Source organism: Lactuca saligna, chromosome 2 (genome assembly GCF_052625555.1).
Source record: "Lactuca saligna cultivar CGN05327 chromosome 2, ASM5262555v1, whole genome shotgun sequence".
Taxonomy (NCBI): domain Eukaryota; kingdom Viridiplantae; phylum Streptophyta; class Magnoliopsida; order Asterales; family Asteraceae; genus Lactuca; species Lactuca saligna.
Genome location: NC_136418.1, coordinates 176,915,902 through 176,929,253, shown reverse-complemented (window position 1 = coordinate 176,929,253; position 13,352 = coordinate 176,915,902). Strand labels below are relative to the sequence as shown.

General features: G+C 33.1%; 1 protein-coding gene across 1 annotated transcript; it reads left to right on the top strand.

Moving 5' to 3' along the window:
* Window positions 1–9,344: 9,344 nt before the first annotated feature.
* LOC145029375 (wound-induced basic protein-like) lies at window positions 9,345–10,196 on the top strand. The gene is made up of 2 exons (XM_078977927.1): window positions 9,345–9,490; window positions 9,952–10,196. Exons 1-2 carry the CDS (start codon window positions 9,420–9,422, stop codon window positions 10,019–10,021), a joined length of 141 nt encoding a protein of 46 aa, XP_078834053.1. The 5' UTR covers window positions 9,345–9,419; the 3' UTR covers window positions 10,022–10,196.
* Window positions 10,197–13,352: the final 3,156 nt, after the last annotated feature.

The window sequence follows — 13,352 nt, the reverse complement described above, 5'->3', positions numbered from 1 at the left end:
TAGAGGGGTTACCAATTGTGTTTTGCGCGATGTGTCATCTTCATTTTGAGTTGTTGATACATCTATTTTGTGGAATGTGAAGTAGGCCTTTCGAAAAAAACTGAAACCTACGCTACCCATACGACCAGTTTCGAATTCGGGTAGAATGGGTCGAATAGAGTGGGTAACGGGTATGAACATTCGGGTAATAGGTTAACCCGATAATAATATAGATCAGGTTTAAGGTATGAATATTAATTTTTGTGTATACCCAAATACCTGAATTCGTTTTTTAAATAATATACAATGTAATCAGGTAGGCACGCTTCAAAAACAAAAAAAACAAAAAAAAAAAAAACCCTTTGGTTTCTTCTTATGATCGATGGCTTGAGGCAAACTCGCAAAGCAAATACAACACTGAACCCTCATCGCAATTCTCACTATCACAAGTATTTGCCTCAAAAACGTTAAACCCTTATCGACTCCATTTGATCACGCTTGGGTTTCTTCCCTCTCCATCTGATCACGTTGAAAATTCCCACTCTCCTTGAACGGTTGAACCTTGATCGATCAAAAGACTCGAGTATGCAATCACAATCACAGGTTAAAAGTTCTGCATTTTCTTTTATTTCTTTGTTGTGTTGTTAATGTTTGTTTTGATTCACATTTTATTTAGCTTAGGCATAACTATGCAAAAAAAATATGTTGATTTTGATTTCTTTGTGTCTAGTTTGTTGAATCTGTTTAGAAAAATAAAAAAAATATAAGTTGATTTGCTGCAGAAAAATAAAAAATATAGATGTTTGATGTATAAATATTTGATGTATAAAGCTGTCAAATGTTTGATCTGTATGTTCTGGAATTATATTGGAATTTGTTTTGCTTTCTGTTAAAGGAAATGGAATGAAATTGAATTCCTTTGTATAGATGTTTGATGTATAAAGTTGTCAAATTATTTCGAATTTAGATATTGTCTGTTTTCTTGTTTTTTTAACTGTTTTTGTTTATATTTTCTTAACTTTTTTTTTATACTAGATGTCTGAAACGAATGAGTATATTGAAGATGAGACGATTAACCTTGAAAGTCCAATCAATGATTCAGTTCCGGTAGTAAATGAGAGACAACCAAAAAAGTACAAACCAAGATCCGAAGTTTGGGATGAATTCGAAAGATTTACGGACAAAGATGGAGTTGAAAGATCGAAATGTAAGCATTGTGGTTCTGGGCGATACAAGTGTGAAGGGAAAGGGTATGGTACCAAAAGCTTTTAACTCATTTAAACAAATGTGTGCCTTACTTGGCTAAAGTAAATGTCGGTCAAACACAAATAACTTTTGGTGATGAAAACAAATTAACATCTTGGAAATTTGATAAAAAAAAAGAGTAGAAAGGCTTTGGCACACATGTTAGTAGTTGATGAACTTCCATTTAGTTTTGTGGAAGGTGTGGGCTTTAAATATTACAATAATGTTACTCAACAAATGTTTAAAATTAATGTAGAAGTACAAGTACAACCAAGACATACCAATTGTTTCAAGAAGAAAAAGAAAAACTTCAAGCTTTTATTAAAAAAACGTTGGTAGGATTTGTTTGACCACCGATACTTGGACTTCTACACAACAATCAAGTTATATGTATCTCACCGCCCACTTTGTAGACAATGAATGGAAATTGAAAAAAAAAAAAGTTGAATTTTTGTCGTCAAGAGAGTCATCGTGGGGTTGATAGTTGATTAGTGGTTGAGAAATGCTTAATAGATTGGGGAATATTTTTTTTTCACAATTTCCGTTGACAACGCAAGTGCTAATGACATGACCATTGAGTTTTTTAAAAAGATCTTTTAAAATTCCAATAAGTGTCTCTTAAATAGGAAATGGACACACATGAGATGTGTTGCCTACATTATAAACTTGGTGGTGCAAGATGGTATTAAAAATGTTGATAAGTCGGTTGAGATAATTAGATGGGCGGTAAAGTGGATTAGGCAATTGTAACGACCCAAAATTTCAAATAAATTTAAACTTTTCAAAAACAACCTAATTGATTAAGTTATTACAAAAAGGTTTTCAATATATTTATTATCAGAGTATTCCCAGGTCCATTTCATAAAACATAAACACGAGTAGCGGTACGATCACACCTTTGCCTTGCCACAGTCTCCTGGAGAACCTTGAAAACATTAAACCACAACTGTAAGCCCGAAAGCTTAGTGAGATACCCCCAAAATACCAACCACATATACCATACACATAACATGCTATCTCATAATGAATCACAGAACAACCATGCATATCGGGTCTACTGTGAGACTGGTCCGCTGTGTCGGGCCTTCAGTCCACCTGGTCCACCCTCCGAGTCCAGTCATGTCCCTCGAGTCTACAGTGTGGTTGGTCTGCCGCACCGGGCCTTCAACCCACCTGGTCCACTCTCTGAGTCTACAGTATGATTGGTCCGCCCGCACCGAGCCTTCAGTCGGCCTGGTCCACTCTCCGAGCCTCGGCACGTCTGGTCCGCCCTCGTGGGGCCTACAGCCTATCCGGACCGCTCGTTGAGCCTTCGGAACAACCGGTCCGCCTGGGTATCTTGGCCTACAGCACGAAGCAGGACCCGCCTCAACCCAACTCCAGTCCAAACAACCATGCGCACATAAACATACAATCACATAACAATTCATATTCAGGCAAACCGATCTAGCAGATCACATAACACAACATACTCTAACGGGATACTGACCTAACCGGTCACTATCATAACATCATCCTATATACCAAGATACCGACCTTAACTAGGTCTCTAACGAATACCATCCTAACTACCCGGATGCATACATATCAAAGCAATAACATAACAACAGATACCCGGATCTCAATCCGATAAAGGGCCGACCTTGGTGCCTTAGACCCTATTGATATAGTGAGGATAACTCACCTCGCAACTGCTGACTGAAAGGATAAGATCACGCTGCTTTAGCCTCCGACCCGAACTCCAACACTGCCAATACCCAAAAGACTGAAACCAATAAATACCAATAATTACCAAAATACCCCTGGAAATCAACTGGTCAACCCTTGGTCAAAGTCAAAGTCTACCCCTTACTGACTTTACTCGCCGAGTCAACTCGATGACTCGCCGAGTCCTCATACACAGAACCTCCTTCAATTCGTGACCCAACTCGCTGAGTCACCCCGAGACTCGCCGAGTCCAACAACCCTGAGCCTACTCGCACATAACTCACCGAGTCATCCCTTGACTCACCGAGTCACAGCACTTCCAAAAGAAACTTGGACCCTACGACCAGACTCGCCGAGTCCAAGAACAGACTCGCTGAGTCTACGACTATCTTCAACCTACTCGCCGAGTTGTTCTTCAACTCGCCGAGTTCCAGACCATCTTCATCCAACTCGCCGAGTTGTTCTTCCAACTCGCCGAGTTCCAGACTTTCTTCAAGCAACTCGTCGAGTCCACCCATGTGACTCGCCGAGTACCACCGGGTCTGAATCCATACGTAAACTTTCCAAGCCATGCAGATGATCCAAACCATAGATCTACTTCTCCTAAGGCCATCCATCACGTAAAGTGGCAATCTTTACGTGAATCCAAGAAGATCTAGGCATTTTCACTCTAGGTTTTGGGTGTGGGACAAGATAGCTCCATCAACTACACAAGAAGAGGGACTTTAATGCTCCTATGACCTTCTCCACTCCAGATCTAAGGTAGCAACCTCAGATCTATCCTTCAAACTCAAGATGCCACAAATCTAAGCTTCCCACACAACCCTAAAATGAAGAATCTAGAAGAACACAGCCCAAGAACGAGATATTACCTCAAAATGAAGCCTCCAACAGCAAGAGATCCGAATCTAAACAAAGCCCATTGATCCAAACCTCTTCTCCTTCAAGATTTCTTCAATTAACACTTCCCCAAGCTCCAAATGCACTCCAATCTTCCACAATCACGCTTTCTAGGGTTTCTGGACTTCAAGGGGGATTAAAGAGGCTGGGGAGAGGGTATAATGACCTTTAAATAGGACTCATCCTCCGGATTTAGGGTTTTCTCCACTCAGCACCTACTCGCCGACTAGGCCACATGACACGCGACCAAAGTCGCGACCCTACTCGCAGAGTCCATCCGTGGACTCGCCGAGTTGCCCTTTAAATTTACACTTTTAGCCATTCAACTCTACTCTTGATATTCCGGGATGTTACAACAATCACCTTCAAGAATTGGCAAATTCATCAAGTTTGCTAAGCTTGTTAATCCGAGTACAACGAAACACTTGGTAACAGATGTTCCAACAAGATGGAACTCTACTTATCGTATGTTGAATATTGCCCAAGCTTATGAAAAAACTTTTGAGAGATACGATCTATAGGAATATGAGTTTCGTTTCGACAGAGAAAAGGCGGGTTTATCGATTCCTTTACCGAGCGATTGGCGACGTGTTAGGCATTTGTGTCATTTTTTAAAACCATTTTGTGATGTTACTGAAAGGATTTTTGGGACACTATACATGACATCAAACACGTGCATTGAAGATATTTATTCCATTCGTACACTCTTGGATGATGCTATTTCCGATGTTAGCCTTTGTGATATTGCATTGGTAATGAGAGTAAAGTTTGATAAGTATTTTGACGATGTAGAAAAAATGAATTTATTGCTCACAAATGAGTCTAAGGTTTATCTCAAAGGACGAATGGCACTGATGGGGGGTGTCTGTCTCCAACGCTAACTTGTCGAGTCGGCTCGTCGATTCGTCGAGTCCACTCATTAATCTTAGTCATCAGCCACAACCCTACTCGACAAGTTGAGGCACCAACTCGTCGAGTCCATCCAAAATTCTCAACTTAAACTATTGAAATAATATACCTGGAAAACCGGATGTTACATATTACATTAGAATTCATTCTCCAAGTACTATTTCTAGTACTACCGGGTCTAATAATTCATCGTCGATTTTAGGGAAACACCAAAATCTAGATGCCACGACACCAAAACCACCATTGAGAAATAAACTAAGAGAAAGGATTAAAACAAACATAGTTGAATCAATTGGCAAGTTAGAAAAATATTTGAAAGAAAGTATTGAAGAAGATTCGTCAATGGTTAACATTTTAGATTAGTGGAAAGTGAATAGTCAAAGATTCACGATTCTATCATTGATGGCTAAAGATTTGTTTGTCATTCCTGTTTCGACTATGGCTTCAGAATCTGTTTTTAGCACTAGCGGGAGGGTTTTCGATCCGTATAGGAGTTCTTTGAGTGCTAAGATTGTTGAAAGTATAAATTGTACCCAAGATTGGCTTCGGGGTGGTATAAGTGACAACATCAATTTTGAACAAGATTGAGAAAACCTACAAGAAATTGATAAAGGTAGATGTTTATCTTTACTATTTTTTAATATTTTGACATGTTATGTTTTGTCATTTTAATGCTTATACTATTTGTATAGGATTGTGAGAAGTTGGTAGATCTAATTAGAGCTCAAATTGGATATGGAAATGAATGTGACAACGTGAAGATACAAGATTGATGAATACTTTTGTGAAACTAAGAATCATTTGAAGGTGATTTGAAACTTGGTTATGTTTTGAATTGGGTTATGACTTATGAATTTTGCTCTTTTGTTATATTTAGACTTTTATTGTTTAGTTGGGTTGTCTTTAGACTTCTGTATTTTGTTCGTTCAACCGTGATGATATTATTGATGTTATTATCATCTTTTTTTGGTTCATTAAATTTTATTATTTGAAATATCAAATTTATAAACATAATATACAAGGTAAACAAAAATAAAACCAAACATCGGTAAGAAGTGTTTTTGTTATAAAATGATGAACTCTTGTAATCTATATTAATACACCACGAATTCTTCCAACACACTTGAAACTCTTTAATTAAAAAAATCAAAAAGTGACACTTAAGAAAAATTTGGGTATACCCGCTAATTACCCTACTCGACCTTAAACTCGAATACCCGAAACCCGAAAACCCGGATTACAATATAGGTCGGGTATCGGGTATTATTTTTTTAAGAAAATACTTGTTCTACCTGAAAACCGAAAATTTTACCCGATCGACACCCCTAATGTGAAGTTGAACATAGGACTTGGAATGCAATTGTTCAATGGATTGATTTGGGTGTTCTGGTTCAGGTCTCGACCCTTTGTTGTGGTTTGATGATTATGGTGCTACCTTGAAAAAGAAGATGGTGTTTCGGGTTATCATCTAAAGTATTTGGTGGGTGCTTTTGAGACTTAGAAATGATTTGGTCTCTGATAATTAGATTATATGCATCGAGAGCGTCTTTTTTATTATGTGATTGAGTATTTATGTCTTTAGTTTTCTAGTAGGAATCGTAAATCTCTTTTTTGTTAGATAGATTCACTCCCAAACCCGTTAGTTTTTGTAATGTTTTTTCTTCTCTAAATCTTTGCGAGAGTGTGACATGTAATAATTCCAGTTGTTAAAAGAGATTGTTACCAAGAAAAACACAATCTTCAGATGCTGACTTATACATGGATACTGAAATTTAGAATTTCGTAAATGTATCATACAATTCATTTAATTGATGCCTTATAATAATGACAAGAATACATGTGAAGAAAATTTTGTTTGGTTGCATAAGACATTAGGAATTTTCTGAATGCAGTGCTAGCACCCTCGACTTTTGATTACAACTAGACTCCTTATCTTCCGCTATACCACCGCTTATTCTTTTTTTTTTTTTTTTTTTCAATAGGGATGCCCCTTTCCCCATGTCATATTAACGACCAAAATACTCTTGTTTTCCAATATCTATTCCTAAATCCACTCTCCAAATAAACACCCTAAAATGGCTGATATAATGGAAAACTTTTTGAAACCAATGACAATTAGAGATGAATAGATTAGGGTTTAAGTGAGATAATTTCATGCCTGAATTGATGGGATTTAATTAAGAAGTTAGAATTCAAATAAAAATATATGCACATAAATGTAACCTTGCATGAAATAAAATAGGCAGGAAAACAGTTATGAGAAACTCCAGAATTAGGACATGTATCCTACAAAAGTATTTTTTATTATAACAGGTAGATGTTGATGGATAGATAAGTTTAGACAAAACTACAAAAATGGTTCATGTAGTTTAGCAAAGGTTACAAACTACGTACATGCTATTTTTTTTTTTTTTTTTGAAAACTTGCGTGAATGGCCCATTTTTGCTGACGTTACCGTTAGTGTGAGAGTATTTTGCTCTTTTCAGTTGGGAGAGACTGAGTTTGTAATTATGGGTAAACCATATGGACCATTTATGTAATTTTTTTTTTTATGTATTTTTATGTTTTTTGAGTTTGTGGTTTTTCAACCCTTTTAAAATATCACTTTAAATTTTAAAAAAATATTACTTTCACCCATTTATTTTGAAATTTTTTGTATTTAACCCCATATTATATATAATTGAAAAAACCTGATAAATAGTCCATGTGGTATTCTGAAATATGAAGTTTAGTCTCTAAGTTTAAAAAACTCTCATAGATGGTCCATGTGGTTTCAAAACTTTTAACAAAATGTCCCTATTGCTAACTCCGTCAAGTTTTGTTCATTAAGTGAAGTGTATTTTTGTCATTTCACTACAACATGGAAAACTATCTGCTGAAAGGAACTATCTAGCACCGCTGTATCTCGTGGGTACGCTACTAGTATGTATATATATATATATATATATATATATATATATATATATATATATATATAGGATATCTATTACCTACAGTTATTCTGTTACCATGTTACTATTGCAATTCTTACTAGAATTTCATATTTGCATTTCTATTGCGTTGGAAAAGTCGTGGTTGAAGGTTTTTGGTGTTGTTGACGTGGAATCCGAGTCAGAAGAGTCGGAAGGATGAGAGGGTGGCAGACGGTGGTCGACGATTGATCTCATCTTGAGAACTGTGGAAAAGAGCGATCTAAGATTTTGATTAGTATCTTCATAAACATTTAATCCAACTACAAAGTTTGACCCAAAAAGCTCGACCCATTTGAGAAATTACAAAATCAATCATATAAATGGAAGAACATTAAACAACAAATTTGTTTTAGCAACTAATCGAACAACATTCAAGTTTTGTTTGTTACAGATTAAAGTGATCAAATCATTTACAAACAAAATCCAATGAAATACCTTCCGAGTTCTTTTTTACTCCTTTTGTTTTGCCTCATTATCTTCATTTAAGAAGAAAGTTGTCCATATCCTTCTTCATTCCTTTTTTCTCCTTTTAAACCTTTAAAGAACAAATTAACCCTTACCAACAGTAAGATACTTTTTTTTTCTTCTGTTTTTGCCAATCACACATTATACACTGAAAAAATGAAATAAGAAAAAAAAAAAGACATAAATTAAAGTTTGATGTTATAATAATACATAAATAGAAGTAAAAAAGAGTGGATTAAATGAAAACATCCACAAATTTCACATACCGGTAGAATCAAAACCAGAAGATATAATAGAAAAAAGTAAAAAAAAAAATCACATTCAACTCAAATGTGATCACATTTGTGCTTTTATCATTTTTTCAAACTCTATAGTGTTTCAAAACATCAACATTAGAGATAAGATTTCTATAGTTCTATATAAGAGCTACATTAGACATAAGGATGAACAAAGTGAAGTTAGCAAATTAGTACTAATCGGAGTACTTTAGTGGTTAGAATTCACCAGGAAGTAGTATTGTCATTTCCTATATCGATAATAGATCTATAAAAGTGGAATATATATAATATAGTAGACTTATCAGATATCTTGTGTCCTTGAAATACACAAAAAACAATATGGATTAACAAATAATTTACCATCAAATACATTTCCATTTTTTTAGCATTAAAAGAACACACCCGGAGTATATTACTCTGTTGTAGCTAATTTGTCAGGACTTAGGACCAAATCAAATAAAAAACATTTGTTGGATCCGAACAAAAACAAACTCAAAATTAATTTCTACCTAAAAAATTATAGATACAAAAGATGCATCAAACTTTCTTTTAGATATTTCATCAAACATGTAATATGCATTACTTTCGGATTCTTCAATGATCTCATGAATATTGAACATCAATCATAAAAAACGTTATACGAGCGGGATTAGGAGGGAATGGTTCACAAGAAGGTGCTATGTGTCAAAGTAGAGACATAGAAAAATGTAATGTGACATCTTAGAGAAATTTTTATTAGGAAGAAAGATATTATAATGTGTTAAAAGCCCAACCCAATTTGTTGTGTATAAGCTTTTAATGTTTTAATGGGCTAAAAACTCTTTAGAAGCGAAAGTAACCCGGGTTTGGGTTCAACCCGATTTTTCCTTCCTTTAAAAATCGAGGGTCGGGTTCTCTAGAAATTTAGGGTTTAACAATAACAAGTCTGAAAAAAGTTTCATCGAAATAGCAACAATCTGCAGCAATGATCTACGACGTCAGCTCTCCGTTGTTCCGCTCCTTCCTCAGCCAGAAGGGAGGCTCAGCTGATAAAAGGTACTCCTCGTTTCATCGTTCTTGAATTTGGTAACGAGGTTTGTGTATTTTATGTTTTTCTTTTGCAATTAGTCGGCTTCGTATTATACGATTCGAGTATTCTTTGGTTTGTTTATTTGCTATTTTGATTCATACGCGTTATCTGTAAATGATTTCGTCAAGATGTTTTATTTTGATCAGGTGACAAAGATGATTAAGTTTATATACGCATATCGTGTCTTACAGGTTTCAGTTTTAACATGTTAATTTCAGCCATTTTTGATAAAAATTTTGCGATTCATCTATGTTAAACATTCAGTGTTCATGCTTCGGGTAGCGAAATAAATAAATCTAGGGCTTAGGGCTGTTGATTGAGGGATGCTTTTAGGGCTGAAGTTGTAGATCTAACATTTGGAACCAATTATTTATGTATTTCAGATCATGTTATCTTACTTGTTTATCCTATCTGCTTTTTTGTACAGGAAAATGGAGGAGAGGCCAAAGGAGCAAAAGCCAAAGGCAAATGAAAACAAGCCTGTGATGAATGAGTAATGCTGTCCTTTCAACTAAACACATATACATGGCGTATGTCATATCTTTCTTTGTATTATGCTTATGGAGTTTTATGATATAACTGGTACCATGTTTATGTCTGTTATGAGGTCATCATCTTCATCACATTTTGACTGTTGGTATTTCTTTTGTAATGATCTTTGTTCGGGATTTAGATTTTTCTAGTACTCAAGTTACAAATTTTTATCTCAGCTTTAACATAATAGTTTAAAAAAATATACCTCTAGATGTGATTATCCTGCAAAACAAACAATAACTGATATTGCGATTGGGCCAAATTGAAACAAGTTGCTGTATAATTTACATGTTAGATCTGAAAAATTAAAAGGATTTATGAGGTTTCTCATGTCACCCTCAATTGTGAATATATACATATAGTACTAATTACTAGGTACAAAAATTCATATTTCTCAATAGATTTTTATGTATAACAACCAGAAAGTTTTGGTAAGGGATAACACAAATTTTTTTTCTTGATAAAATATAAAGAGTAATAGTGGTATACCAAGTTAACCACAAAAAATTCACTGGTCATGATTTTTAAGAGGCTAACTTTTGAACCTATTAATAGAAATTCTGTAGTGCATTTAGTTGTTGGGGATTCTGCTACAGTCAAGATGTCATCAAGCACAAGCATATTGAAATTTGTTAGCTGTTTATAAGGAGTGAGTTCCCATGAGAAACCTATCTTGTTATGGAAATCCAAAACCTGAGACCAAAATCCCGTAAAAATCAAGTCGATCCAACAAAAAAGTGGTAGGTTGGATTGATTTTCACTAGGGAAATTACTAATCTAACCAGATTCGATAATGACTTCTCATTTTTAGTCAAAATTTAGGATTTATTTCAAAATAGCCATTGAAACTGTAGGTGGTTAAAATTGTCTATTATTTCGTCCATTTAGTTACTGTTTTGATTTTAGTATATAATAATTTTTTTTTTCATTTTCACTACGATACAGTAGACAAAAAAATGGTTTAGTGTTCTTCTGAGAAGTTTATTATTTCCCAAAGAGTAGATTAAAAACGATCTATTGTTTTATCTAAAAACTTACGATTTTGGTTTATTTATTTATTTATTTATTTTTGACTACTAATTCATGTATTTTGACAACTATATCGGACCTAGTATATATTAAAAGCAAAATCTCTTTTAGAGTAAAAATTAGTGTCATTAAAAAAAAAACCAAACTGTTTTGGTCGAAACAATAGACTATTTTTAATATACTATTTGGAAAACAATAGACTTCTTAGAGGAAACTGTAAACCATTTTTTCATACGGTTTTGTAGTGAAAAATAAAAAAAAGTTCTTATATATTAAAATCAAAACCGTAGGTAAATGAGCGAAATAGTAGGCTATTTTAACTACCTACGGTTTCGTTGACTATTTTGAAATAAGTACTAAATTTTGGTTAAAAAGTGAGAAGCGATTAATGAATTTGGTTAGATTAGTAATGTCCCATTTTCACATTGTTTATGTTAAATTGGTCAAAGTTTAATCCATTTAATTAAATAAGTTGAATTGTATAAAAAGTTTCAACCGTAAATCTATTTATTTTAATATGTAGTATTAAATATAATAATTATCTAAATATTGTATGTATTAATATATTCATTAATCTATAATTATAATATCGTATTATTATTTATATTTAAAGAAAGTCAAAGCAATTTCTCATATTTTTTCTTGACTCCAAAAATACTACCCAATCTTCAAAATCATTTTGAAATTAAAGTTTGAAAATAAGCTAGGTGGTCTTGTCATATTTTAAAATTTCATTTAAGTTGGTATATATATATATATATATATATATATATATATATATATATATATATATATATATATATATATATATATATATATATATATATATATATATATATATATATATATAATGGATTAACCTAGATTTAACCTATTTCTTTAATGGTCAAATGCTATAAATTTTGTCGGATTAACTAAAATCGTATTTTAAGTCCAATTATATCACAAATTTGCTAAAAAAGATATATTTTTTGGAAATTTATTGGGTAAAACTGATTTTTTTTCTTCTTTTGCCGAACTTAAGGAATTGAACAAGAAAACCAAATTTAAGGGTTTTTATGAACAAGAGAAAAAAAAAAAAGATAAAATATAATATTTCTGCCAAACATAAAAGATTTAATGAACTAAAAAACAATAACAAACCTTCGGTTTTAATAAATCTAAAATCTGTAAAGGAGTAAGATTGAAAGTAATTTACATACTTAAGAGTTTTTATATCATAATTATTTTTTAATAGGTTAAGTTGGAAACTATACAAACATCTCAATTATCAGGAAAAAAAATTGGATTGAAAAAAATTGAATTGGATTGGATTGAAAATATCAACCTATCTAAATAAAACGGTTAGGGTGGATTGGAAACTTAATTTAGGGAATAAGTAATAGGTGGAACTAGAACCTAATCCATATAGATCTATGAGTAGCTCTATGCCGAAGTGTGGCCAAACTCAAACCTATAATAAAAGATTGTTAAAAAAATCAAAATAAGTTTTAATGAAATGTAAATTTATATAAATGATATTTTATCCATATACATCTATGAGCAGCTCTATGCCGAAGTGTGATCAAATTCAAACCTATAATAGAAGATTGTTAAAAAATCAAAATAAGTTTTAATGAAAAGTAAATTTATATAAATGATATTTTATCCCTATAGATCTATGAGCACCTCTATGCCGAAGTGTGGCCAAACTCAAACCTATAATAAAAGATTGTTAAAAAATTAAAATAAGTTTTAATGAAAAGTAAATTTATATAAATAATATTTTTAAAGGCGACTTTACACGAATGAAAAAGTTTGTTACCATATTTCTAATAAAATTTAAACTAAAGTCATGATAAAATTTAAACATATAAACAAAATCTATATAATTAAAATATTACCACTAAACTTTGTTATAACATATGGAATAACAATAGAGAAATTTACAAAAATAGCCATTTACACTAATTATACTACAAAAATAGCTAAAAAAAATCGAAATTACAAAAATGGCCACCCATCTCGCAGATGAAAAGGTCCCATCTGCGAAATGGGCTTCTCATCTGCGAAAGTACAAGTACCTAAAGCACAATTGTGCTTTAGGTACTTGTACTTTCGCAGGTGGTTTTAATATTTTTTTTTAAAATTTTTTTGCTGTATATATAAGGGTAATTTCGCATATGGAATAGGTCCATCTGCGAAATCCTCTAACTCTATCTGCGAAATCGTTGTTATTTTTGTATTTTTTTTTTTTTTTTTTTTTAAGGTTGACTATGAAATGGT

Coding starts and splice junctions, on each gene's coding strand:
- LOC145029375 (XM_078977927.1), top strand. CDS start 9,420: ATGATCTACGACGTCAGCTCTCCGTTGTTCCGCTCCTTCCTCAGCCAG. Junction 9,491..9,951: donor GGAGGCTCAGCTGATAAAAG/GTACTCCTCGTT, acceptor TTTTTTGTACAG/GAAAATGGAGGAGAGGCCAA.